General features: G+C 48.8%; 2 protein-coding genes across 4 annotated transcripts in view; both read right to left on the bottom strand.

Annotated features, from left to right (window-relative positions):
- Positions 1-15,594, bottom strand: part of PDPK1 (3-phosphoinositide dependent protein kinase 1) — a 45,407-nt gene extending 29,813 nt beyond the window's left edge. Inside the window, exons 1-10 of one of the 2 annotated variants that reach the window (XM_083474051.1) lie at positions 12,023-15,594; positions 7,859-8,113; positions 7,022-7,064; positions 6,673-6,810; positions 5,359-5,503; positions 4,522-4,619; positions 3,986-4,061; positions 2,593-2,661; positions 2,347-2,443; positions 1,294-1,467 (exon numbers count right to left, since the gene is read on the bottom strand). In XM_083474051.1, the coding sequence (XP_083330177.1) occupies positions 1,294-1,467; positions 2,347-2,443; positions 2,593-2,661; positions 3,986-4,061; positions 4,522-4,619; positions 5,359-5,503; positions 6,673-6,810; positions 7,022-7,064; positions 7,859-8,113; positions 12,023-12,046 (1,119 nt within the window). In that variant the 5' untranslated portion in view covers positions 12,047-15,594. The remainder of the gene's footprint in view (positions 1-1,293; positions 1,468-2,346; positions 2,444-2,592; positions 2,662-3,985; positions 4,062-4,521; positions 4,620-5,358; positions 5,504-6,672; positions 6,811-7,021; positions 7,065-7,858; positions 8,114-12,022) is intronic. The other variant, XM_083474053.1, reaches the window with a different exon arrangement.
- A 171-nt stretch (positions 15,595-15,765) lies between these two features.
- LOC310692793 (interleukin-9 receptor-like) lies at positions 15,766-25,909 on the bottom strand. Of its 2 annotated transcripts, none has more exons than XM_083474055.1 (9): positions 25,129-25,909; positions 24,268-24,363; positions 22,112-22,235; positions 21,277-21,464; positions 20,801-20,949; positions 19,569-19,746; positions 18,936-19,050; positions 17,792-17,876; positions 15,766-16,673 (listed from the first exon to the last, which is right to left on the bottom strand). In XM_083474055.1, exons 2-9 carry the CDS (start codon positions 24,347-24,349, stop codon positions 16,167-16,169), a joined length of 1,428 nt encoding a protein of 475 aa, XP_083330181.1. In that variant the 5' UTR covers positions 24,350-24,363; positions 25,129-25,909; the 3' UTR covers positions 15,766-16,166. The 2 variants fall into 2 exon arrangements, with proteins under 2 accessions (XP_083330181.1, XP_083330182.1); XM_083474056.1 differs by having other exon boundaries at positions 19,569-19,743.
- Positions 25,910-27,433: the final 1,524 nt, after the last annotated feature.

Here is a 27,433-nt window from a genome sequence, read left to right as displayed (position 1 = left end):
AACCACCTCCCTTCTCCTGTTGACACTTCCAGCACATGCTTGTACTGGACTTTTTGTATTTTCCTTTCCAGTTATACTTAAGAAAATCAGTAGGCTTCCCAAGATTTTCATTGGAATGATTTTACCTATATTCTGCAGCTATTTAACTAAATTTTATGGGTGATTTACAAGTCGTAAGAGGCCAATTTAAATCAAGAGGCTCCAGTAGAGTGATTTCAATGGGTCTACTATTGAATATGACACTGAGACACTGGATATCACTCTGCATCGTAATAAAGGGTTATTTGACCTAATTTCCCCAAATCAGCTAATTTCCTCAGAGCAATCCTCACCCAATCTGGGTAAGGCACAGGAGAGTGTGATGGGCAGCATAGCCACTGCTCCATCAGTTGCACATGTCAACCAGGACAGATGTGGGGACAAACAAACCCTTGCTCCACTCTACAGTCCACCCTGGGACTGCTGACAGCAGTGGAGCCAGTTCAGTCCTCCCTCTCCAGAACACCCCATTTGGCAGGCAGCATGAGAAATTCAGTGGTGCTGGAGGAGTGCTGCTGAGGCCACTCTGAACAGCAGAAGGAGATTTCTGCCCTATCCATCCATGCTACCCACCCCCAATATGGCAGATGAGGGGGCTCGGGTAGCAGCCTCATTTCTTGATTCACTATCTACATAATTTATTACCCATTTTACGTTAAGACACTCAAGCCAAAGGGGGGGGGGAAGGTTTGTTGGATTCAAATTTCTCCTAATTTCTGAATGATCAATAGTCCTGCCTTGATTGATTAAATCTATGTATCAGAAAAATCCCCATCTCCAAATTTTAAAGCCTCTATCTCTTTCACAAATTTCACCAGCGATCCCATATTTTTAACCAGCTGGAAACTAGAACATTTCCTTTTACTTGCTTTGTTTCATTATCTCCTCACAGTACATCCATGTATCACTCTTTAACCCTCCACTTGCATGCAGAAATTCTGCGAGAGAGGGAGGAAGCTGGGAAGGAGCTCTGCTTTCAGCTCAGTATCTGCTCTCACCCTCTGGTCATGTGAACTTTACAAGTGAAAGTGAGGGTGACAAAGGAGCCAAGGATTAGACCAGAGCAAGAACTAGAGGCCTATTTCTCCCTTGAAGGATGCAAAGGTATTGAAAAGACCTTTATGGAGCATGGTAGATCAAGATGGGCACTCCTACTGCGACTGCTGAGATGGATGGAGAAGGATGTGAGGCACTCACAAGGGCAAACTGCCCTTCAGGATCTTCCCTGGCATCAGTATCAAAGCCTGCACTTACATTTCCATAGCAATCCTCATCATCTTCTGACATTGCGGGCAAATATGCAGTGAGCTTGGGTGGTGTCTGAAGATGCAGATTCTCCCAGGTGATGGAGTCGAAAAAGGGGTGGGCCTTCAAGGGCTCATATCCTCCCATTTCTTCACAGCCTAACCTCTTGGTAGCATCTTGGACCTGGTTAGGTGAAGACACAGTTACATTTTCCCTGGAAAGACTCATGGGGCGTCTCTGGCTCCACTCCCTGTCATTTCAGATCTTGGTGACTCACGTCAGTCCACCTCTGTGGACAATCTGTTAATGTGGGACCTTTGATGTACCTAGTAGAAGCGAGATTCCAGGAAGAAGGAGGACAATTGAGATTTCTTCTCCAAGTACCCCTTCATGGTGATTCACAAGGGGCTTTTGCAATAACCCGTGAAACAAAGGCTTGTATAGGTTTAGCTGGTGTAAAGCAACGGGATAGACATCCTCTCAAGGAACTGGTCATGAAGTCAACTTGCTTCCTGGAACAAGTGGGAGGCAAGTGGCCAATTAAAAGAGAAAAGAGGTGGAAGGAGACAGGCAGGAAGGAAAGGAATGCTGGTTGCTGGCCTTGAGGCTGACATCTGTATCATATGGTATTGTGGTGCTAAAATCTTGAACACCAACTGACTGAAAAGTTCCAGCTAGTTTGGGAACCAAGCTAACAGTCTAGTTCCATGAAGAGAGGGAAAGTAGGGGGGCCTTAGCTGGAAATTAATACCTCAATACAAGGTATAGAGGAGTCTATCTGTGGGTCGGGGTGAGGCTAGTAAGCGAAAGGGCAGAAAATCCCATGGGAAGGCAGTGGGGACTAAGAAACAAGGCCCTGAAGATGCTTTGTGGAAAAGCAGGAGGGACAGGGAACAAGTCAAAGGGGCAACAGTTGGGGGGGGGGGGCAGGACTCTGAAGCCTAGAGGGCCAAAACACCGGCTGGGGTAGAACAGCAGCAATGAGTACCACATTTTGTGCAAGTTATCTGACTGGAGGCTTCTAGCATGGATTGGAAACTTTTGACAATACAATTCATTTACCAAAAGCTTTTCTACGAGATCTTTTGCCTTCGGAAAGAACTTCTCTGGGAATTCATACTCCAATTTGATTATCTTCTGGAATATGAGATATTCATTTCTGCAAAAAGGATGGGGAAAAGTATAGTTACATCTATGCAAACATTTCCTATAAGTCTACTTCAAGGTTGAAACTATACCACCCTATGGGTACACAGGCAAACACTAACTTGGTGGGAAGTCTGGCACTGGTGTGTTCCAAAATCTTACCCGGCTCTGAATGGTGGTAATCCTGCTACAAGCTGGTATACGATGCAGCCAAGAGCCCACAGATCCGAACTTCATCATCAAGACAGGCAAAAAGATGAGAAGGCAAATCAGAAGAGTTAGCACTGTGGGCATATCCAATGTCACCATCTCCTAGTTTAGGCACCCACAACAAAAGCATACAACACATTCCCTTTCAGGCAGAGCTGCAAATTCCCCTGGAGTATCAGACTCTAATTTACTCGGAATGCCTGGTAAAGGCACCTTGAAGAAAAGGTGTTTATCCCTGGGCGTTTCCCAAGGATCTGATGCAGAAGCTGCCACTGTGCACTTCCTGAACCAGATCTATGTATTTCCTCATCCTGGGTTAGGCTCCCACAGGAAGGACGGAAACAGCAGAAGAGAGAATTCAGCAAGGTCCCAATAGGGCTGAGCAATATCAGCTTTTCAATAACGCAGTGTATCGCCAGCCAAACATCGCAGTTTGGTGACATACTGCGATGCTGAAAAAACAAGATGCATTGGCCTCTCCCTGAAAAACACTGGGTGAAACTGCCCCAGCTCTCACCTCGAGTGCTGAGGCAGTTTCACCGAGACTCATGGGCTAGGACAATGCAACTTGTTTGCGCTGGGCTGGGGGCTCTTTTAACTGCTCAACTAAGGAAAGGATAGCTGCACACTCCTCAGCCAAGGAGTTGAAAGATGCATAGGGAGGAAACAGCTGTATCGGCGCCTCGCCAATAGAGCTTGTTTCTCCCTCTCGGTTGTATAAGGGCTGTATTGGGACCTAGGCCTGGGTGATATATTGATATATTGCCCGGGACTAGTATGAGGAGCAGACCGCGATGTTGGCTTCACTCAGCGGTATATCGCTGGTGAAACCGCCACTGCTCCCGAGTCCCTGTGTTAGCAGTGCCTGCTGGAGGAAGGACCAGTCCTGGGCAATATATTGATATATCGCCCAGGCCCAGGTCCCAATACAGCCCTTTGAGGAAGATCCCAAGCTAAATATGTGCTTAAAAAATAGAAATAAATTAAATGGCCCACACAGAGCTTTCTTGTTCTCTGTCTTGTTTAATGTACAAACCAAGTAAAGCGGCAAGAGATTGCAGCAAGAAAACATGATGACAATGCTTAGAACGTCTTCTCTCATGTTTTGCTGGTATGTTATGTTAAATCCAAGGGCTAATGAACTATTCATGTTACATAAAAATAGACAAAAGCAATCCTAAGAGCCATTGTCATGCTGTTTAAAATTTTTCAGTGTTGATTATGCAGGAGGCACTGAGGCACAAGAATGGGGTACACCCTAATGGAAATAGGCCTCACCCATTTGCCTTGAAGATCTCTCTCTCTGTCATAAAACTCCTCTACAAAGGCAACGTATGTAACTCACCTTTTGCAGGCAGACTTCTCTGTTAACAGCTCTGGAGACACATACTGTGCTGTCCCAACAAAGGAGTTCGCCCGTGCTGAAGAAACCAAGATGCAAGTAAGCACTTAATCATTAAAAATGTCCTTACAAGGTCCTCATGAAGGCTTGGATGTGTTCATTTGGAAACAATGCTTTCACTTTTGTTGTGCAATTCAAATTTCATCAGCTTTTATTTAACTATATTTGTAGGCACCCAATATTACATAATGACTATTGTTTTTCAAACACTCCCCGCCCCCTCAACACTAAGCATTACTAAGCAGTATTTCACCCCATGGGCACCCCACTATCACCTGATTTCAGCTGCCCCATTTTAGTAACCCCGCAGGTTTCCTCTCTGATGTCATCTCCTGCGGTATAGCCATCTTACCTTTACTCAGTAAAGAACCGTCATAAACCCCATTGAGACGTAGCATCGGATACTGTGGTCAGTTTTAAGGAATTTGAAACTGCAGAAGGTTGCTTTAGTCGTTGACAGGTTGAGAAATTGCACCCACCTCGCTTGCTGTCTGCAGACAATACTTTTGCTGTCCCAAAGTCTGTAATCTGAATGTGCATGTCTCCGCTGAGCAAAATGTTCTCTGGCTTCAGGTCCCTGCAAAAGGCACAGCTGGGAATGAGCCATGCATGCATAGAGTCATGTCCTCACCAACAATTTGTGTCCCCTGGGGAAATCCCGAGTTGTCAATGTAATGCCCTAACCATGGAAAGCTGATTCTCCCCCAGGCTTCTAAAGTAACAGCAGCTATCTAGGAAATTAAGCCTGTCCTTTGGCCTTTACTGTCTCTGCCTGTTCTGGTAGGTTTGAAGTAGATTCCTACCTGCTCCTCTGCCTGGTATTGGGAGCTGCTTCCCAAGTGAGTAGGAGGGGACTAGGCAGCAGGGGGACATGGAGCAAATCTGAATGTTAGATCATGCTGAGTTCTTCTTTTCTGCCTTCTGCTGCAGGCAGGCAAAGTGTATGGAAGAGGCGCTACATTTACTCTGCTAGCGACCTGGCAGAATGGGACGTCCCTCTCCTCTACAAAAAAAAACAACCAAGGCAAAAGGCGACAGAGAGAGAGAGATTTCAACTGTCCAAAATCCCCATCTGGATACTTTGTACTCCAAGGCACCAATGCATTGTGCCAAATTAACTAGGCTGGTGTCGCCACAGGTGAGGAATGCAGGAAAGCCAGGAAGTCTCAACAAAGGTACCTAAGACACTGCTTGCTTGCTATGGGAACTTTTGAGTTTTGAGCCACCAGGAGAAATCTATCAGGAGGGCAACAAACGGTAACTATGACAACAGCAACAAGAACCAAGAATAGATGGATTTGAATTCATTACATTACCTGTGAATGATTCCCTTTCCGTGCAAGTACTCTAATGCAGACACAATTTCAGCAGTATAAAACCTAGTACATGTCTCATCAAATGAGCCAATCTTCCGGATGTATTTTAGAAGCTCTCCATTTTTGGCATAGCTAAGACCAAAATCTGAATACTAAGTTAAGGATAATTTATACTGTGAATCTCTGGACCCTAAAACACAAAGGCAGATAATCTGGGGCAATGTTAGAAGGGATAGGTGGCGATATGCTTGGAAAAAGAAGGTTGGACTCTGCACACAGCCAAAGATTTACAGTATTGGCCCGAATATAAGCCGCCCTTTCTCCCCAATTTCGGACCCTGAAAAGTTAAAATGCAGCTTATATTGGAGGTTTTTTTTTACCTTATGCTGCTGAAAGCAGCTGGGGAGCGTGTGTTTGGCGGGGCGGAGTGGTGCGCCTCCCAGCTAGTTGGCGGCGTGCACTCCCTAGCTGTTTGACGGGGGGGGGGGAGCAGCACGCCCACCTCCCAGCTGGTTGGCGGTGGGGGTGGAGCATTTGCACCACCAACCAGCAGGGAGGCGGGCACGCCACTCCCCCGTCCCCTGCCAAGCAGCTAGGGAGCATGCGCAGCCTCCCAGCTGGTTGGCAGTGTGCACACTCACTAGCTGGTTAGCCTGCGCACGCTCCCCCCCCCCGCCAAGCAGCTAGGGAGCACGCATACCGCCAACCAGCTACACAAGCCGGTGCTGGCGCTCGGTTCCGAGCACGCACCTGCAAATAAACCTTGAATTTTAAGTGTGCAGCTTATATTTGGGCCAATACGGTACAGCGGTTAACTTAGTCTCCAACCATTTTGGGACAAGGGGCACATTTGGAGATAAAAGAAACTTGTGGACACCACAAAATACACATTCCACAGAAGAAAAACTGGTGGTATTCAGAAACAGCCCCATACACCTAAAAGGCAAAGCACAGACACCTAGAGACAAATAAAACACAGTAAAAACAACAACAAACTACCTCCCACCACAAAAACTAGGCAATCTCATCAAACAAAAAATATGTAAATATAAATTAAAAAATAAAAAGTGGGAGAGGGGGGCTGAGTGGGGTGCCTTAAGGCACTGTCATACCCATGGGGGGGGGCAAGACTCGTCCTCTGCCAGGTTTACAAGATTTAAGATTTTTCACATTTGTATCCTGCCTAAGAATTCTGGTACAACTATTCTGAAAACATCACTGGGTTAGCAAATGAAGAAACATGGTTCTTCCCCCCCCCCCACACACATTATCCCAACAAATATCACCATGAAACATTTCCATCCAGAAGGATACAGAGCTTCTCATCATCCTGAAAGGTGAAGTAGAGATTGACAAAGAAAGGGTGATCCAGGCAAGACATGATATCTTTCTCCCTATTCACGCACGGCACCTTGCCCTCTTTTATGATGTGGCGCTTCTCCAGAATTTTAACTTTTAAAAAGACAAATAAGTTACAATACACTTGGGAAATACACAGTGAAGCTGCAAACTCATCTGCTCTGCTTGACTATGAAGCTACACTTAGAGAGCAGCTTCCCACAAAAGCAGCAGCAGGCGTAACCTAGACTTCCTTTGGCTCCATTATGAGGACAGGACATCATCCATCTAAAATCCACACCCTAATGAAGAAAGGGTTACTCACTGGCATATTCTCTGGAGGTAGACAATTCTCTGGCCAAGAAGACCTGTTAAATGGGAAATAAGAACTGCCTTATGTTTTGCACACAACTAAGATCCCACAAAAGGTCTCCAACCTACTGAGGGGGTGAGTGGAAAGGGGGAATTCCACCCATTGGAGCCCAGGGCCCCAAGGGACCATTGCTCTATCCACACCAGCCAGTCTCATACACATTCCCAGCACTCCCTAAAGACAAAATGTAGGAACTGTTCTGGCAGTTCTCCCAACTTCCTAGGGCAGATTTTTTTCTGGGGGGTGGGGGAGTGGGAGTCACTGCACTGGCCTTTGCTAGTGTGCTTGGTTAGTTGAATCTGGTCCTATATGTCCAGAAGGGAAGAGGCAAACCATCATTTTGTAAGAAGTCCTAAAATCCAGGAATCCTAAGGTACCCAAGAGGTTTTTTGTTTTTGATTTTTTTGGGGGGGCAGCTATAGCAAGCAATGACACATCACAGGGGTGGAGAGTCAAAACCTGCCAATGGAACATGTGCACAACAGCAGGGGTTCAATGAGGACAGACAGAGGTGGTAACCTCATCTCACTAAAAGTCTGGTGTGAGACTGCAGGGGCCACAAGAGGACAAAAAGCACCAGAACAGTCAACAGCTGTGAACATTATTTCTCTGACCTCCTGCAGAGCCAAGTAGAACCTTCCTCCGGGCAAGCGGGTGGGCAAAGTGCTTTCCTTAGAGAATGCTAAGTGGGGAGGGGAGGGGAGAGAACTGTCTGAATGATACACAAAGGCCAAATGGCTGGCTTCTGCCATGACACTCCCAGAACCCACAGTTGCAGTAGATACTCACTGTTGAGAAAGACCCTTCGCCCAGAATCTTGACAAAGTTAAAGTCCTCTGGGCGTTTCTTTCGAGGCTGTGGAGGTTGCTGCAAGGATTTTTCACTCCCCCTTGGCTCAGCCGTTGTGCCCTCCATGCTCAGTCCCTGCCTGCTGCCACAGGGAGCAGCAACAGGTGAAGGGCTGGGATCTGCCTGGTTCCTCACCATTGATGGTGATGGGCAGGAACATAAAACCACGCTGGACTGGATTGGAACAGCATCGTACTGAAGGAAAGAGAAAGAATGTACATGATGCTGCAGCTTGCAATCTATTAGCCACACATCCCCGTATACAAGTCGGAAATATGCCAAAGTTCAGGAGTGCTGCTCCCCACAAAAAAGGGGGGGCTACAGGCACCTACTGGTGATCATGGCAGCTATGCTACATTGTTGTGATTCCATAGATCAAGCATGTACAAAACACACAAAAATGGCCACCTCATGACCTGAATTTCAAGAGTCAAGAGTTGCCACCTTACTGCTTCACAAATAATTACTATTATTAATTACACACCCTTTACCCTAAGGTCCTAGCCTATACTTGAATCTATAAAAGCCAAAGTCTTTCAGATCACAGCAGGTCTTCAGAGATCTGAAGGCTAAAGGAATCCAACCCACAAAGTTTGGAAGCTGCCTGAAGAACTTGGTAAGTCTAACACACACATCCAATTAGCTAGACAGAAACTGAAACAGTCTGAAACCATTTGGCGTTTTAATATTTGACACGCAAACTAGTGAAAAGAGCAGCTTACTCAAATGAAATAATAATTCTGCAATTCATGGCTTTAAAATATCTTTACATAACCAAAGACACCAGAGACTCAAGATGGGACCTTCTGCATGCAAAGCAGGTACATTACCTGCTAACTTACAATTCCTCCACTATTTTATTACAATGTGCTCCTAGGACCTCTGGTCATTCTGTCATCTTACAGTAGAATAGTAGCCTCCAAACTACATTCTAATAATAATTATAAGAAACAGTAAATGTTTTTGACTGGAAGCTTAGCATATTGAGGACTGCTATAGTGAATGTATGGAATTGTGCTTCACTGATTGCTTGGTACCTGTTTTTTCATTGAAACACAGGAAACTACTGATACCAAGTCAGGCTAATTGGTCCATCTAATTCAGTATTGTTTACATTGAGAGGTATTCAAATATCCAAAGTCAAGCATATTCCCCATTTATATCAGGAAGCTTTTCATTATCAACAAGTTCAACTTTCAGACTTTCCTTTAGACTCTTAACTTTAAGTAAATTAAATGAATGATTAATTCTTTCCTTCCTTCAGTGTTGCTATTTCTTCAGGTGAGAGAGGTTTATAAGATGTCAAGACTCCTCAGAAAACCCAAGTTTCCACATCAGACTGGCTGAAACATTCCTATCCATTTGACATCGCCATTTCAATTTCCTCTGAACAGCTTATCAAGGTCTGCCATCTAGGTATGAATCCAGTTTCAGAGTAAAAATAGTGTTCCAGACTGAATAAATGAGCTAACTTGTAATGGGCCATGACTTTCATGGCTGCCTTACTATGTCCCACTTGCTCTTGCCAATGCCAAAGAAAAGTACCCAGGCCAGGTATGCATAGGTTTGAAAGTGTTATAAAAATCCTGCTGACACATAGAATAAAAATACTATTGCCTAGATAACAGTTCCTCTACTTCTGTAGCTTATTACTTCTAACATGATTTTTAAAATGCACACACCCTTGTTACACTTACCCAGCAACTGAAATTTTATGCTGGTTTCAACCCCCACCTGAATTTTGAGTCCAGTCCATTATTTTCATTGTGTCAAAGGCTATATATCAGCAATAAACCACAGATAAAAAAGCATCAATATGGCATGAAGCTAACTGCTTTTAATTAACTACAGTTGCTTTTATTAATCACTTCTGTTTTAACTGTTTTGTTTAGTTTTAAGAGGTTTAATGTGATTTTAATGGGATGATTATTTTATGATGCTTTATATTTAGAACAATTGTGTTCCAAGAGAAAATATACATAGCAGATAATTAAAAATAAACATAATAAATAAAGAACCTTCGGCTCTCTCAGGAGTCACAGCATGTGGTTGACTTGCCCAGGTAATGAGTTCTGTAGCCAGACAGATGGTATACAGTTACGCTGCTGCTGCCACTGATTACATCCAGCCTTGAGAAGTCTAGGATCACCAGTGAAATGCAAGTTTGTTTTGTAGCAGAATGATAACATTTGGCAAGTACAGTATTTTATGCTCACAGCAAAGAGCAGGCAAACTGCCCCCTGATAATTACTTGCAAAGACATATATAATCCATGCCCTGGCAATATTTACAATGGAGCTTCTTCAGTATGGAACTTAACAGGTTGTAAACAGGGCCTACAAATTTCAAGGCAGAGCCATCCCTGGACGCAGAAGCCCCATCATGTGGGATGCTAAAATCCAAGAAGCTAAGACAGCCTTCCTCAACCTGGTGCCCTTCTGATGCCTTGGACTATGATTTCAGCACAGCCATGCTGGGGGCTGCTAACGGGAATTGTAATAAAAATATGTGGAGGGTATCAGGCTCAGGAAGTATGATCAAGGATGGTGTTACATCTGCCTATCTCTGGCGAACACAGGATAAGCAAGTGTACACTGTTTGCACACAATACATGATGCTAGGCAGATGCACACACAAACTGCACAAGAAATCTGGAATCATTTTCACATTTAAGTCATTCTACAGTACTAAGAAAAGTCAAGTAAGCTGATGAAAGTGCAAAGGACACAGGCACACCTGTTTGAAGTCTGATGATGGCATAAAGTTACACAATTCTGCAGAAAAGGCCATAAGTGTTATAGAACTTGTGGTTTGCATGTATAAAAATGTCAGGCTCTGCTCCATTCAGACTGAACTACTGTTGCCCAGCTCAGGGAATTATTGGTTGGATGAGTCATTGATTTGATTCAATACAATGTGGAGTCTTCTATGCCTCCTATGGCATATGTACTCATGGCTGGCATTTGCATTTTTAATTCTGCTGATAACAAGAGGTCATATGGAAACATCTACACTTCCTCAAACACATGTGACAATAATGTGAGGACCGGGTAGCTGCCTGTCCTGTGCCAGTTTTCACCAGCTGATATGTATTTGTAAGTAAGTGGGAAGAGGTTGGAGTTGGTGCCACAGAACAATGGGCACTTTTTACTAAATGACACTAGAAACAGCCATGACAGTGGCCAACTGTGTCAATGAAACTACTGGGAAGAATGGCAATTACTCAAGAACTTTAAATCAGGATGTGAAACAAATTTGAAGTAGAACAGGCTGAAAATGAACGCCTCTGACAACAAGCATCAAAAGCTACACATATATTGAAAAAAGAAAAAATTCGCTCTACAGCAGCACTTCCTAAGGATTGAGCGTATTAGATCTCACCTCAGCTGTAAATCAACTGGGCATCCTTTGCATGACGTCTGCCTTACAGAATTGCTCCTTAACTAATATATAAGAATTTTCTTTGACCACTGGAAGATTCAGCTTTTCAATCCCTCAGGACTAGCAGGGCCCCCAAAACGGTGGGCCAAGGCGACACACTGCTCTATCGCTAATGCTAAGCCCGGAATGTAGCCGAAATCGCAACCTCCGTATCGCCCGCGACAGTCGGAGGCGCCAACACCCAATGCACACCGGAAGACGAGCTGCCCTCTCCGTTGCCGGCGGGGGAAGGAGGTGGAATTCCGAGGGCAAATGGGCGCGCCCCTCTCCGCCTAAGTGGGGCACTCACTTCACGGGGATCCCGCGCCGCTACGCAAAACAAGGCAGGCTCTGGCCGAGGCCTGCCTGCTTGTCCAGGTAAGACGACGGGAGACCAAACACCGGGGGGGGGGGGAGGTCAGGGCCCGGCCGGCTCCTCCGCAGCTTTCGCTTCCGTGCTGTAGCCTGGGCCCCGCCCCTCTCCGGCCAGGATCCCAGGCTGACCCCGAGGCGCCTGCAGAGCCCCTGGCCAAGAGGAGACCCGGGGTCGGGGAGCGGCGAACCCCACCTTCTCTCCGCCAGAGGTCCCGCTCGCGCCGCGGCCTCCCGGAAGGCAGCGCAGGCCAAGCGGCCGCTCCTCTCCTCCCCTCGCCCCTTCCCCGCCGGCTCCCGCGCGGAGCTTACCAGGGGGCTGCCGGTGCTGGCCATGGGCGCGGGCTGCTCGTCCGTCTGCCCGCCCTCCGAGCGAGCGAACGACTCGGCCGCGCTCCAACCAGAGAGTCCGACCCAATGGGACGCCCGCGTCCTCCGTGAATGACGTCGGCCACAACAATGCCCTCTTCCGCTAGGGGAGGGCGGGACTTCCGCCCGCCTCCCTTCAGCACTGGATGGGCGCCGAGGCACTCAGCCACGTCTCGTCGGCTCACGCGAGACTGTCTTGCGCTTGCGCCAAAGAAGCCGGGCGGAGGGCGGGGGGCGAGTAGAAAGAGGAGCAGGTCAGCTGACCAGCCGGCTCCGCGGGAAGCGGGAGTGAAGCAATGCGCCACGCCCACTCGCTTTACCCACAACGCCTCTGGTTCGCCTCCAACTGCCGTTTCCCGTGATGCACTACTGCCGCCTTTCGACGGTGGCAAACCGAAGGGGGAGAGCTGTTCGGTAGAGAGGCTGCCTGGGGACGCCTCCCGCGGATGACCCGGAGCCAGCTGGCTTGCTGGCTTCCTTCCTCCCATTGACTCGGCTGGAGCTCGGGAAGGCGGAGGGCGGCGAAGAGGCTTTTAGGCCCGGGACTCGACTTCTCCGTCTGCTCTCTTCCTGCCTCAGCAGCAATGAGACCCTCCTGCTGCTGTCGCTGCTCTTATGCTCACAAAGATAGTGCAAGAGCCCCCGAGTCCACCACCCTTCAATATAAATATTCTCAGGGCTACTTGCACCAATAGAAAGCATCAGATATAACAAGATACTGTAATATTTATTTCATCACCTCATTCCACAAAGATCTGATTGCTATTTATATCATTACAGGAAAAGTATACAGCAGAGGTTTCCAAACATTTCATGTTGGTGACACACTTTTTAGTCATGCATCATTTTGCAACGCAGTCATTCAGTTTTACTAGCAAACCGGAGGTTAAACTAACCCCTTTCCAGCCCCGGGAGCAGCGCGGGGACTGTTTGCGCAACACACACACTGCAGCCGACACACATGTTTGGAAAGCTAGTAAACAGAATACATACCAACTGAAGACAATCATGTAAGGTATTGAAAATTTAAAACAACAAAACAGCCTTGACATAACAGTTCAGCAAACGCCACCTGCCAGCAGCAGAAGAGAGACCTCAACCATCAAATGTCTGGGAATCAAGAACAGTCTTGGCCTGGCAACCCCCCAAAAAATGGCAGTGGTAATGCCAACTGGGCCTCCTTCGGAGGGGCACTCCTGAAAATACCCTTTCTCCTGTACTGGAGGGGGAACTCTGAAGAGAAGAGCCTGGCTGTCAGATTAGATATATGATCCATCTAGCCCAGTCTCCTGTGTTCACAAAAGCCAATCGGATGCCCCAAAGCAAAGTTCTCAAGCATGATCCTGGTGTACCAGCCCACCTGCAGTTTCTAGCAGCTGGTGCTATTCATAAGCATATACCCACTGGCCTTCCCAGCAGTGATCCAATAGGAGAGCACATGGAATAGGTTGGAGTGGAGAGCCACTTCTTTCTCCTCAGCTTCTTTCTCTGCTCACCAGCATTAAAAGGCCATATAATGGGTATGGAGGCAGGCAGGAACCAGACACAAACAGTTACTTCCTTTAAACTTCTGTAATTTCAAGAATGTACTACCAGCAGGTGTCGCCTTTTTGTATAAGCTGCTTACTGGATGCATTTGTAACTTCAAGGAATAGTCATCCCACATTCAAAAGAGGTTCACTGAAGGCACTTTGTGGGGAATGGGATGTCAAAAGTGGATTCAAGAGGTTCTCTAGTTGGATTTCCAAGTGGGCATCATTGTCAAAGCCACAAACACAGCTCTTGTGCCAGACTCCAAACTAAAGTGAAGATGTAGAAAACATTCAGTTTCTGGCAGTTTCTTGAAGGAAGGGGGGCACTCCTTCACCAGGAAATAAAGTTTGATAACAGTGATGGCCAGCCATTTCCTTTCTCTTTGGATGTGAATGCCTGACCCTCTCTCCCCGCCCACACACATCCTGTCCTGAAACTATGCCACCCTGTTCTCTGTGGGCTTCATCCATGCAGTGAAAGATCATAGGTGGTGTAGGGTGGTACAGGGCTGAAAGATGGTCACATTTCACTATAGCTGAGGGTCTAGTGATAGAACACAGGTCCTGAGGGTGTGAACCTGGAAGTCATTGATTCAACTCTCAACTCACCCATCTCAACTCATGGCAAGAGAACATCTAACTGGTTTTCTGGCCTTTTATGCCTTTTGGTTTTCTGGCCCCAGAGGGTATGGGGCTCTAGTCTACAGATGTCTGCACTCATGAGATAGCCTGGGATGTACTTTCAAAACAATTACCGTAACCAGTTTAGATCTTTGCATGAGATTTGAACATATCTTTCTTGAAAATGCTGAGCAGAGCAGATCGGAGCTTCTGAGTAGAGCTCTGATTGGAACTGATTAGCATCTGTGGCTGCATCACATGCCAGGAAGGGATGGGGTTGAGTGAGGCAGGCATCAGCTCAAGGCTGCAAGGTGCTGGCCTAAGGTGCGGAGAAGGTGTTTGGCATTCTTTGGGTTAGAAATGTCTCAGTATCTCACCCTCCTACTACTCTCCTTGCCTCCCAACTTGGGAAGAGTTATTGAGCAGAATGAAGAAGGTCTAAGAGAAAGGAAGCACAGTTGCCAAAGGCTGGTCGGCCCTCTCCCTCTCCCCCAACCTCCAGCAAAAGACTTGCATGATGCTGCTTGCATTTGCCTGAGGCAAGATTATCATGTGTGTGGGGGGGGGGGTTGCTTTCAGCACTGATCTACTGATTTCTGCCCTCCCTCACAGCAGCCTGGAAGAAGTCTGCAGAGATGTGTGTTGCTGCTGCCACTGCTGCTGCACCGCACAGATAATAAAACATCCTTCCTGGCAGCAGTCATGGACGATAAACAGCCCCAGCTTGGGTCATTTTGAGTTTGCAGTTGGCCACTCTCACACTGGAGGCAACACAATCTAATTTAGGCTAATAGTGTCTGTTGTAAAACCCCTCCCACCTGGGAAAGACAAGGCCAAGACTAACCAGTTCCTCATACCTGATCAATAGCAATTTTGTGAGGGTGGGGAGAGTGTTTTTCCTCTGACCTCCATAGGAATGGAGCCGAGCTGACGGAGGTAGTCTTGAATGTGGTGTTGGAGAATCCCTTCATGGCAGTTTGGGCAGCTTCAATGTCCATGCTGAGGCTGCCTCAGATGGGCCAGCCTAGGACTTCATGGCCCATATGATAACCACGAAGCTGTCTTGGCACATCACAGGGCCAGCACATATGGCTGGGGATGGGCTTCACACACTGTAAGTGGGGAGGGGGGCTTATTGTGAATCCATCATCACCGACAGAGCATTCCCTGGTGAGGTTTGGGCTGAAAGCAGCTACTGCATGCTGCAGTGCCGGAGGAACTTGAGATGGTCAGCCTTCGGAGACCAGGGAAATCTGATGGATGCCTGAATTCTCTGGTGGATTTGCAGATATTAAACCCCCTCTGCAATACAAGAAACTGCACCAAGAGCTGTTTCAAGGATACAGCTCAACCCTCCCTGGCTCCTTGATCTTCTTGACTTTTGTTGTGGGTGGCAGCTACCAGGCCCAGCAACCTCAGATGCCCAGGAAGGCTGGGCCTGTGAGTCACCACTCCATCACCTTTCCCAAGGGGTGGCAGCAGCAGCACTGCAGGGTTCTGGTGGGGGACAGGGAACAGAGAACGCAAAGGGCATCTGTTCTGAGTGTGACTTTATTGCAGTTGCAAGCAGAACTCACTGGAAAGAAGCAGGCACCTCAAGTGAGGAAGCCGTCGTGTTGTGGTTTTTGCATCTGCTCTCCAACACTGTACTACCCCCTGCCAACCCAGCTGCACATACTCCAACTATCAGCTCTGAGTCTCCCACTGCAACACAGCTCCCAAATGCTCTTCTGCCTCCTTTCTTCCAGGGATGCCCCCTTCCAAGGCCAGACAAGAGAGAGCCCTAGCCATCAAGTCACACTGACAGTCTTTTGTCCAGCCCCACTGGGGAAATATCCATCCACTGAGACATCAGCCCAGCCATGGTCAGGGCAACAGGGCTCGCCTTGATCTGTGGGTGGGGGTCAGACATGGCTAGTGGGGCCCAGAACAGCCTAGGGGGTGTCCTTTGCAGCCTGGCCCGGCCCCCATGCTGAGATGCTCTGCAGCAGCTGCTCAGCAGCAGGCCTGGAGCCTGGCTGGCTGTGGCCACCTCCCAAGGCGCAGTAATCATTGCTGCCAAAGAGGAGGAGGAGGGCGGGTGTCTCCGTCTCCAGTGGGCCCTGTTCTTGGAAGGTGAAGCCCCACTCGCATGGCAAAGAAGAAGAGCTCTCCTGCTCTGTTTCCCCAGAGGGAAGGGGTGCCTCTGCTTCAGGCTGCGGCTGCTTCAGGTCTCCCTCGAGGCCTCTCTGTTTGCTGGCCATATATTGATAGTCTGGCATTTCAGGCAGGGGGCAACTGCTCTCTTTGGACAGGGCCTCATCCTCTGGCAGCGGCTGGCAGACGGAAAGCCGGGAAATGCCTGCTGGGGGGGCTTTATCCTCCTCACCCCCCTTGCTGTGGTCCCAGGGCATCTCCTTGTCCTCATTCCCACCGCTCTTTTCTGCCAGGCCAGCCCAGCGCTGGAAGAGAGCAGAAAATAGCCTTAGGTTCCTCACCTGGAATGGTTTTCCATGCCAGAAGCCAGCATGGGCATGATCCTGCTGCCCCCTCGGCTACTGCTGGAGTCAGTGTGCACCTCTTCTTGGGCTTCTTGCAGGGTGTGTGTGTCTATGTCCATCCCTAGACACCTGGAGAACTTGGTTGGTTGAGATTAGTTTCTTTTATTTACGTGAATTATGCGCTGCTTCAGATTTCCAAAACTACATTTCGGAAGCTACAACTAATCCAGAATGCAGCAGCTAGACTGGTGACTGGGAGCAGCCGCTGGGACCATACGCACTGGTCCTGAAATACCTACATTGGCTCCCAGTATGTTTCCAAACAAAAATCAAAGTGTTGGTGCTGACCTTTAAAGCTCTAAGCGGCCTTGGCCCTCTATACCTGGAGTGTCTCCACTCCCATTGTTCAGCCTGGACACTGAAATCTAGCGCTGAGGGCCTTCAGCGGTTCCCTCACTGTGAGAAGTGAGGTTATAGGGAACTAGGAAATGCTTTCTCAGTAGTGGCATCCACCCTGTGGAACGCCCTCCCATCAGATGTCAAGGAGATACAGTAAGTAACTATAAAACCTTTAGAAGACATCTGAAAGCAGCCCTGCATAGGGAAGTTTTTAATGTTTAATGTTTTATTATGTTTTTATATATGCTGAAAGCTACTCAGACTGGCTAGGGCAACCCAGTCAGATGGGTGGGGTACAAATAATAAAATTATTATTATTATTATTATTATTATTATTATTATTATTATTATTATTATTATTATCATCATCCCAAAGAATTCTCTAAGCAGTTTACAACCTGCCTTCAGGTGAGGAGGCCAGGTCCTGCCTAGGCCACAAAGCTGCCAACCTGTCACCCACATCTCCCACCACTACCCGAGAGGGACCAGGAAGACTCCCAGGTGGCAATACCGAAACCTTGCCCAGGAAGCCATCTCTGCAGCTGAAACCCCGTTCTCTTCTGAAAGGATGGGAGGCCCACTTCTCCATGGCAGCCTGAGAATTACACCCCACCCTCCCCAGCTTGGTACTCAGCCATCATAAGGTTCAATGCGGCTGCTCCCGAGATCATGGTTGTTACCTTGAAATCCCCACTGTGTGAGAGATAAAGGGGCTGGAAATAAGCTGCTGGGCTGGGAATGTTTGCGCTGCAATGGCCCTTGGACCTGTGGAAAGACAGAACCACAGCCTGTTATATACAGTACTGAGTTGAATAGGATCCAAACTGCAGCAGTCTGATTGGTCCTAGAACAATAGGATTCAAAATGCAGCAGTCTGATTGGTCCTAGAACAATAGGATTCAGAATGCAGCAGTCTGATTGGTCTTAGAACAATGCAGCAGTCTGATTGGTCGGCAGGAACCACCCAATCATGCTGTAGATAGAAGTGAATCCACAACCTGGTTGGCTTACAGGAGAATTCCGGAATTAGCCAATCACGTGCAGCCCATTGTGTAAATAATGTATATAAGCAGATACTCTGAGGGGACTTTCATTCATTTCCTCCTCACCACTATGAGCTGAATAAAGAGCATGGAATCACTTTGCGACTCTGAGTATATTTCACAGCCCATGGGAAAACACCCCTTCTCTTCCTCTAGCCTCCCACAGTCCATCCTCCCTGGATGCTGGTGGTGTACAAATAATTGTCTCCTCCTTCTGCAGAAGCATTGTGCGCCCCTATTCCACCTCCTTGGTGCATGTCAACCCCAGTGAGGAAAAGAGAAAGCACAGGCAACCTCCTGCCCACTTGCTGGGCCAATTTGGAGCTGGAGAGTAGAGTCTGGTTGTATGCAAATGCCCTAGAAGGGCAGATGTTCATGCAACTGAAGGAAGTGGTACCTCCATGCACACAAAAGGCTGAGCATCAGCCACACCTAATCTGAGAGCCAGTTCCCACTTCAGGGCAGGGGAGAAGGAGATAGATATACTGTAGTCTGTGTGCCTTTTATGTGACAGATACCCCTTTCCTGCTGTGAGAACCACAAAAGCCTCCCTTTGCTGTGTCTCTATTTTCTGTGCTTGTGCATGCACTAGGCACATTGTGTGGGCGCGAGGGAGTGCAACTCAGGGTAGCAAAGCCCTGGGCCAGAGACCCCTACTCCTTCTCTGACCTCATGCGATGAGCAAAACACAAATACTGGTGCCTGGGCCCTCCTGGCTGCCTGTATGCAACATCTCCAGGCGAAATGAATGAATGAATGAATGAGTGAGTGAGTGATATACCTCCAGAAGATTGTGAGTACCAGGAGCAGGAACAGCAGGATACCCAGGCAGAGAAAGAGCAGGTTGAACACATGCTTCAGGAGGTGGGACTCCCAATGCTGCTGCCACCCGTTGCCTGTGGATGGAATCATCAGCACATCAGTACAGTGGAGGATTGCCCTCGGTTTGCCAGAAAAGGAGCTGGCGACCAAAGGAATGAGCACAGTTGCCTTTTTGTGGGTTTCACTTTCGAACGGCAAACAAGCAGACACACATCTCACCAAGAGCTTATTCAGCCTGTGTGGTGTGTGGGATATATTCAGCTCCAGTAAAATACTAAATAAATCTTTGGGGGATGAAACTGGAAGCCGCAGAGAGTCTGTGTCTTGCCTGGGAAGGCAGATTTTTAAAATCTGTCCCTTGAGAAGCTCACCTGACTAGTTCCGTGGAACACCAAAGACCTTCCCCCCAAGAGATGTGACTCTGGTTTTTTTAATGTGGGGGGGGGGCTTTGTTTTGTGAGTTGTAATTTCCTTTGAGCTTAAGAAAAACAAAACCTATGACACAAATGAGTGCAAGCAAGAGAAGTGGAATTTGTGTGCGTGTGGACCTGGGTGTGTGGCACATCAAATGCAGCACAGCTTTGTACCAGACCTGGGGGGGCTTTCCACTTGGTGGTGGCGCTCCACGGACTCCACTGGCTTCTGTAGTGCATATTCACATCTGGAGTTTTGCAGCGAATTCTTGCCACATACTCTACGCCAGACTCGAACTCGAAGCCCTCAATTTCCACCCATGTTTCTTTGTTGACCCAGACCTTGTTCTGTGCCTGCTGTGAAGGATTGGAGCACAAGCAATGATCCCATTAGACAGAATTCAGTTGGGCAGGCCCTGTAAAACCCCTGACCATTATTTTTTTTAATGATATTTATTAAAGTTTCAGAAAAGATTACAAAAAGAAAAAGAAAAAAGAAAATACAAAATACAAAAAGTAAAAACAGTTAAAAACAAATCAATCTTTCCATGTCTTGTCTTTCATTTACTTGTTTCCCTGACCTCCTCACACCTCCCTTTTTGTATTCCAGTTCAGTTAGCTAATTCAGCAAATCCTTTCCCTCTTTGTTTTTATAGGGGACCCCTGACCATTAGGTCCAGTTGTGGACGAGTCTGGGGTTGTGGCGCTCATCTCGCTTTACTGGCTGAGGGAGCTGGCGTACAGCTTCCAGGTCATGTGGCCAGCATGATTAAGCCGCTTCTGGCAAACCAGAGCAGCGCACGGAAACGCCGTTTACCTTCCCACCAGAGTGGTACCTATTTATCTACTTGCACTTTGATGTGCTTTCGAACTGCTAGGTTGGCAGGAGCAGGGACCGAACAATGGGAGCTCACCCCGTCGCGGGGATTCGAACCGCTGACCTTCTGATCGGCAAGCCCTAGGCTCTGTGGTTTAACCCACAGTGCCACCCGCGTTTCTTTGTTGACCTAGACCTTGTTCTGTGCCTGCTGTGAAGGTTCGGAGCACAAGCAATGATCCCATTAGACAAAATTCAGTTGGGTAGGCCCTGTGAGTCATAGCAAATGCCAGAAGGAGATGGGGGCTTCCAGGTGGAGACCTTATGCCGCTAACAGCTTGTTCAGACTCAACGTTTGCTTGTGCTTCCATCCAACCCCATTTTCTCAGTTGTAGATATCGCTGCTGCTCAGCCATTTGCCATCCTCAGAGAGATGGCAGATGAGGTCACTGTGCAAACCTTGACCAGACGTCTCTGTGCTGTGTGTCAGCCAAGACCCCTCCTGTCTCCTATCCTCCAGGGCATTGTGATCCTTGAGAAGGCAAGAGGTGGCGAAATGCCTCCTGCTCTCAGCCCATTTCAGTGGCCTCTTACCTCCCATGGTGCTTCTGTGGTCTTGAATGCCAGTTCCCATTGCCAGTCGTCCAGGAAAATGTCTTCATAGGCCTCTGGCCTCCTCCACTGCATCCAGCACTTGCTGGAACTCATATTGCTCTGCAGGTCAAACGGTGGCTCACATTTGACTGGAAAGAGATGGAGAGCGGAGAGGAGGTGCTGCTGGGAACCAAGAAGACCCCCCACCCAAAAGCAACACAGTGTGTATGTGTGTGCTCCTGGGACATCCTCCAGGGAGCTGCTGCTGCTGCTGCTCAGGGAGAACTCAGCAGGGCTCACCAGGATGTCCAGGGCTGGAAAAAGCTCAGAAAGAGAGGTGGAGGGGAGGGAAAAGGCTGGGGGCAAACAGACTGTCCCCAGCAGCTGGAGGACACAAGGACCCTTGCCTCCAACCATGGCCACTCTCCCGTCCTGGAGAAGTTTGAGTCAGTCCCTCCACATGCAAGAAGACTCACTGTGCAGCCTGGGCTCATACATCGCAAAGACGATGAGTCCGTTTCCGGAGGAGGAGGAGGCATACAAGGAGACGCTGTACTCATCGTTCTCTGTGAACTCGCCCTCTTCACTATTCACAGAGCAGCTGAACTGATCCAGGGCCTCCTCAGAGAGATGGCAGATGAGGTCACTGTTGAGACCAAGGAGGCTGCAAAACAGGAGAGGGGGCAGAAGGTCCTTCTTTGGGGTGGCTGCCCAGCATGAAGCATGGCTGGGGGAATGTGGCCGGCCGCCATAAGAGGAAGGAGAGAATGCCTCTGAGCATATGGAGAGTAACTCCTATCACAACACTCACATACCTGAACTTCCTGACCGAAGTGTCTGACTGTGTGTCCGAAAGGGATGAAAGGAGGGAGGGACAGGGATTTGTTTCCATGCAACCTGAAAATCTAAAGGTGCACCTTGGAGAAATTAAGGATTGCCCGGAGGTGCCACCAGGGAAGACAAACCTCTGGGGGCTGGGATGGGTGTGGTATTGGGCAGAGCAGCCTTTGACTCTGTGGTTGTGCCTAGCACCCTGGGCATTTTCTCCCAAGAAGATATACCCTGCTGTGGCTGTTGCTTTTTGCCCCTTATGCTCCAGCCAAAGTCCTGGGAAGTCTGCTCTCTGGCTCCTGAAACCCATCAATCACCAACATCCCCTGGACTGTGCAGGCATCTTCTTTTCCCCACAGCTTGCAACCACAGATGAGAGCTACACTGCCCAGGAATCCAGAACCACCCTGCAAGAAATCTGGCTCCTGCCAGCCCTCAGTCACCCCAGCAGAGACCAGGGCTTGGTGTCCCTGCCCTTACTCAGAGAAATTGAGGTGGAAGGGTCCTTCTCCCAGGATCGTGTCACGGCGGTGCCATGTGCAATTCACCCTGCGGCCCTGCGACCCATAATTGTTCAGGCACCGCACACTGTTGTTGGAGAGCCCTGCCAGGAGACAGAGAAAAGGGGGGAAGGGGTTCAGAAGCCAGCCGCACCAACATCAGTCCAGCACCACTCCCGCCCTCCCTCCTGAAATTTGGCTTGTGTTTATTCCAATTGTGCCATGAGGTGGCACTGGGAAGAAGAGAAGAGGTTGCAGGTGCTTTAGGGACAAGAGAATAAGAACACAAAGAGAGCCCTGCAGCTGGATGGAGCCAGTGGTTCATCTAGTTCAGCCTCTGGTTCTCACAGTGGCCAACTAAATGTCCCAAAGCGAAGAAGCCCATAAGCAGCACTCCTCCAAACTCTGGTTTCCAGCAGCCAACATTAAGAAGCATTCCTGCCTTGAGCAGAAGATGAAAGGAGCAATCTGCCCCCCCCCCCCCGGGTTGCTGGGAGGTTTCTGGAGGAGAGACCTGATTTGCGGATTTCAGTGGACAAGCTGCTATGCCCTTGTATTTTCTTCTGCAACCTCCTGCTTTTCACTCGTGTCTGAGAATGCCCTGTCCACTACACTGGATGAAGAAAAAGCCCCTTCTCAGAGAGAGGGTGTCAACCAGTACAGGGCTTGTGCTCAGCAGCTCATTCTGATATTTTTAATTACTTTATTAAATCATCTTGATGAATTTGTTTTGTCGTATGCTACTGTGCCTGATATTACAGTCAAACCTTGGTTCCTGAACACCTCCATTATCAAACGTTTCGGCTCCTGAATGCCGAAAACCTGAAAGTAACTGCTCCGGTTTCAAACAAATTTTGGAAGCCAAACAGCTTCTGGGGAATCCCCCCCCCCCATTTTTCTCCATTGACTTTGCTGACTGCTCTTTGATCCTCAGTTGTCGAACATTTCAGAAGTCGAACTGTCTTCCGGAATGGATTATGTTCGACAACCGAGGTTTGACTGTACAGTGATTGCATTGTTTGTTATTTCTTAAAGCTACTGAGATTATTGTGAGTCGCTTTGAGCTCAACACGTGTGGTTGGAAAGGCGGAATACATATATTACATCAAAAATCTAAACAAATGTAGAAAGGGGACTCTGTAAAGAAAACAGCAAAGACCCTAGGAACCTCCCTCCTTCCTCAAAGGGTCCAAAGCCAGGAAAGAAGCCCAGAGATGGGTCTGGATATGTCTCCCTGCCCTACAATAGGGTGAACAGCAGCATTTTAATCTGGAAATATGGCCTGTTAAGGTAGAGAGTTAAAGACACTACCCCCTCCTTCAACGCTGCTTTTCTGGACAAAATTGAACCCCTGTCCCCCACCCCAACTGCTTTTAAGTTAAACCCTAACACATTCACAAGCATTGAGAGCAGGAGATGTCCTGAGAGACCTTGTAGTGCCTCTTGGGCTCCGCTCTGGTCACAGGTCCTCAGACGTACCGTATTTTTCACCCTATAGGACGCACTTTTTCCCCTCCAAAAATGAAGGGGAAATGTGTGTGCGTCCTATGGGGCGAATGCAGGCTTTCACTGAAGCCTGGAGAGCGAGAGGGGTTGGTGTGCACCGACCCCTCTCGCTCTCCAGGCTTCAGGAGAGCCCCAGCGCCAGCCCCACAAGGTCGGGGGACAGAGGGAGGCAGAACGCCGCCATCCCGCTGTCTCCCGAAGTGGTTTGGAGGCTGACGGCGGGGAGAAGAGCGCTTCTCCCCGCTGCCTGCCCCACCACTCCGGGGATAGCAGGGAAACGCAGCGCGTCTTCCTGCTGTCCCCGGACCTGATCTCAAGGCGGGCGGTGGGGAGAAGAGCGCTTCTCCCCGCTGCCTGCCCCACAAGCTCCAGGGACAGCTGGGAGACGCAGCGCGTCTTCCTGCTGTCCCCGGACCTGATCTCAAGGCGGGCAGCGGGGAGAAGAGCGCTTCTCCCCGCTGCCTGCCCCACAAGCGCCTGGGGGGGGGGGGAAATAATTTTTTTTCTTTATTTCCCCCCCAAAAAACTTGATGCGTCCTATGGGCCGGTGCGTCCTATGGGGCAAAAAATACGGTACATCCCATTCTCTGTGGGTCCATTTGGTGGCCAAGAACCGCTCCCCCCACCTACCTGTTTGCTGCATTTCCTCAGCCGCAAAGAGAGGGAAGAGGAGCACCTGCAACAGGCAGGTGGTCCGACAGCCTTCCCCCATGGCCAGAAGGACTCCTAGAAAACAGAAGGACAGAAGGGGCCCTGTCAAGCCACTGCTAAGCCAGCTCTTCTCCCTGCAGATGGGAAGTGACTTCTGATGGCGAGGCACTAAGGACTCTCTGTGGCAATGGGACCAAGAAGCTCATCCTGCACATGCCATGCCAAGCCCCAGGGAGGGAGACAGGATGGATTCAGAAGAGCTGTTTCACCTACCTCTTTACCATGGAAGGCTGTTGTTGCTGTGTGTTGTGCAGGACAGTGGTGAACGTGGGGGGATGCAGACCCCCCCATTTATAGAACATTCCTTAACAGCTACAGCCATCGCAATTATTATGGGGACTTGCTGTATATCTACATTTATCTATATTATATAATTGATATAATATACCGTATTTTTCTGTGTATACGATGCCCCCATGTATAAGACACCCTCAACTTTTGGGGACTTCAAATTTAGAAAATGGGCACATGCACTATCCGTGTATAAGATGCCCCCAGATTTTTAACCTTATTTTAAAGTAAAAAAACCTAGTCTTACACACAGAAGTACAGTAATTATATCTATATGTTATAATTGCATCTCTATCTGCCCTGCAACAGAGCCTCAAAAGGACCCAAAGGACTCCCAATAATTTGGAGGGGGGGAATTCTTATACCACCCAGGCTGAAATCTCATGGATGCTTACATGAAAGGAAGCCCCATTGATCACAACTATTATATGAATTATAAATTATGTCTGCCCTCCTCTGTGCCTTGACCAGACCCCATGTGACTCTTACCCGGAGCTCCTTTGGGGTCTCTCTCTCTGGATGGATTTCGTGGGAGGCAGAAAAGCAGTTCCGAAAGCAGTGGAAAGAATCTGTGGCTGCAGATGGACTCTGTGGCTCTTCTTCTCCTGGAGCTGCTCCAGTGGCAATTTGCTCCGTCTTGGCCCCTGGGCTGATTAGAAAGAACAGTTTGTTTACCAGGCAGGAGGAGGTCTCTTTTCTATTGAGGCAGATGTTGGCGATATGTTTGGCAGGCTATGGAGATTGTCTCTAAGATTGTCAAACCGAATTTGAGGGGTTTTGAGGCATTAACCCTGTGGGTCCCCAGGCATGAACCATGTGCCTGAAACCTGCCTGAACCTTGTTTTTTGCCCTACATTTTTGCTACCTCATGTAAGGAGGTTGTGGAGACACCTGTGCTTCTGATCCCAAAACAGGCTTGGCCCAACCATTAAGCAAACTGAGGCAATTGCCTCAGGTGGCAGATGCTGGGGTGGGGCAGCAGCCCCTACATTTTCATCTAAAGCCCTTCTCCCTCCTCCAAGCCATTCCCCTGTTGCTGTGTGATCTGTCCAGAAAATTGAATCTGGTCTGCTATGTCAAGTATGGTGTGGACGGCTGAATTAAGAGTCAGCTGCCAGTCCAGTCCTCTTCTGTACATGGGATGGGGGGGCGTCCCATCTTTCCTTCTTTGCCACAGGCAGGCAGTTGAATATATTGGGCCGGTCGTGCCCACAGAGGAAGGTTGTCTCCCTGGAGAAAGGAGGGAGCCATCCAGAGCCATCCTTGGAGCCTGGAAAGAGAGAAAGAGCACCAGTGAAGACTCTAGGACTCAGCTGTATAGCTGCAAATACTGTATAATGTTTTAAGTGTATTTGAAGTGCATTATACACATTGTACACTAGATGGTGATGGTGAGCTTATGGCAGATTCAATATATTTTTCAAAACGCTTTTTTAAAAAAGCATTTTCACTGTGTTTTTTAAAATGTGTCTAAATTCCACCCAGTCAGGTGGAAAAGAAGTAGCCCAAAGGGGTTGTGGCCAGGCAAAGGGGCTCTCAGGGAAGGAAGGAAGGAAGGAAGGAAAGCTCACAGACAGACAGCTGAAGCTGCGCAGCTGCAACCGTTGAACTGGCAAGTGCAGCTGCCTGGGCGTCCTCTTGTCCTGCAGGGACCCTGTGCTTTTGCAGCACACACACAAGGTTCCCTGTCAGGCTGCCCTGTTAAATCAACTCTTCCTTGTTAGCTATAGGTCCATGGGGTGACCAGAACCCAACAGGGACTACTTCCCCTGAAATTCCTGCAGCCCAGATGCCCTGGCAGGGATACCGGTTTGCAAATCCACCCCACTCTCTTCTAGAGCAGAGCCCAGCAGTGTCCAGCTCCTCTGCTCCAGACATCCATAGCAGTTTCAAGCAGGATGCGCCTCTTGCATCCTCCCAAGGCAGGAGAGTCTTTCAGGATGAAGAAAGATGACTTTGGGTGTATGCCAGGGAGGGAGGTGTTGCGGCAGGAAAGGGCCCCTGCCTTTTCTCTGGCAACAGGGGTGGGGAGGCTGCGTCAGGTGGCCTCCACTGACAAGTGTTAGTCCAGGTCAGTGGGGGATGCCAGGCGGCTTGAGGCAAGGTACATGGCTGTGGACATCAGTCCCCGGTGAAAGGATCCCGCTCTGTCAGCCCGGGAAAGGCCAGTGCAGCAGAAGCTGCAGCCCAGCTCAGCAGCAGGGGATTTCTTGACTGCTTCTGCCTCCTGGAGGAACTTTAGGCCCAGGCAGCCAAGCCCTTCGGAGGGGAAAGAAGATGGCCAGCAGAGGGAGAGTGGAAATTATGTTGTGGTTGGGGGGGGGGGGCCAAGAGATGCCTGGAAGCAGCTGGGCTCACTGGGCCACTCCAGGGCACACAGGAAAGGCTTGCTCCAGTGGTCCCTTCGCTTTGGAACTGCCTTCCGGACTATATTGTCTTGAAGGTCTCCCTGGGCAACAGGCATCTGAAGGGGCTCCAAGGGAGAGGCTGCTGGGACCATCTAGGGGCCTCAGCTTTTTCCACCTGCCTTGCCCCACCCCTTTGCCTGGGACACTTTTAAAGTGAAGATGCTGCTTGGGCATTTTTGTCTTAACTTTTTTTGTAGGAACACTAACGTGTTTGCTTCGTAATACTGTTGGAATGTTTTGAATGTGTATAATTTTGTATTGTTGATGTATGCATTATTGCATTTGTGTGTACAGTCATGCCTCGGGTTGCGAACGTGATCCGTGCGGGAGGCATGTTCGCAACCCACAGTGCTACATCTGCGCACGTGCATGACACAATTTGGTGC

This window comes from Podarcis liolepis (genome assembly GCF_965112155.1).
Source record: "Podarcis liolepis genome assembly, chromosome: 14".
NCBI lineage: Eukaryota > Metazoa > Chordata > Lepidosauria > Squamata > Lacertidae > Podarcis > Podarcis liolepis.
This window is presented reverse-complemented; position numbering and strand designations above follow the sequence as displayed.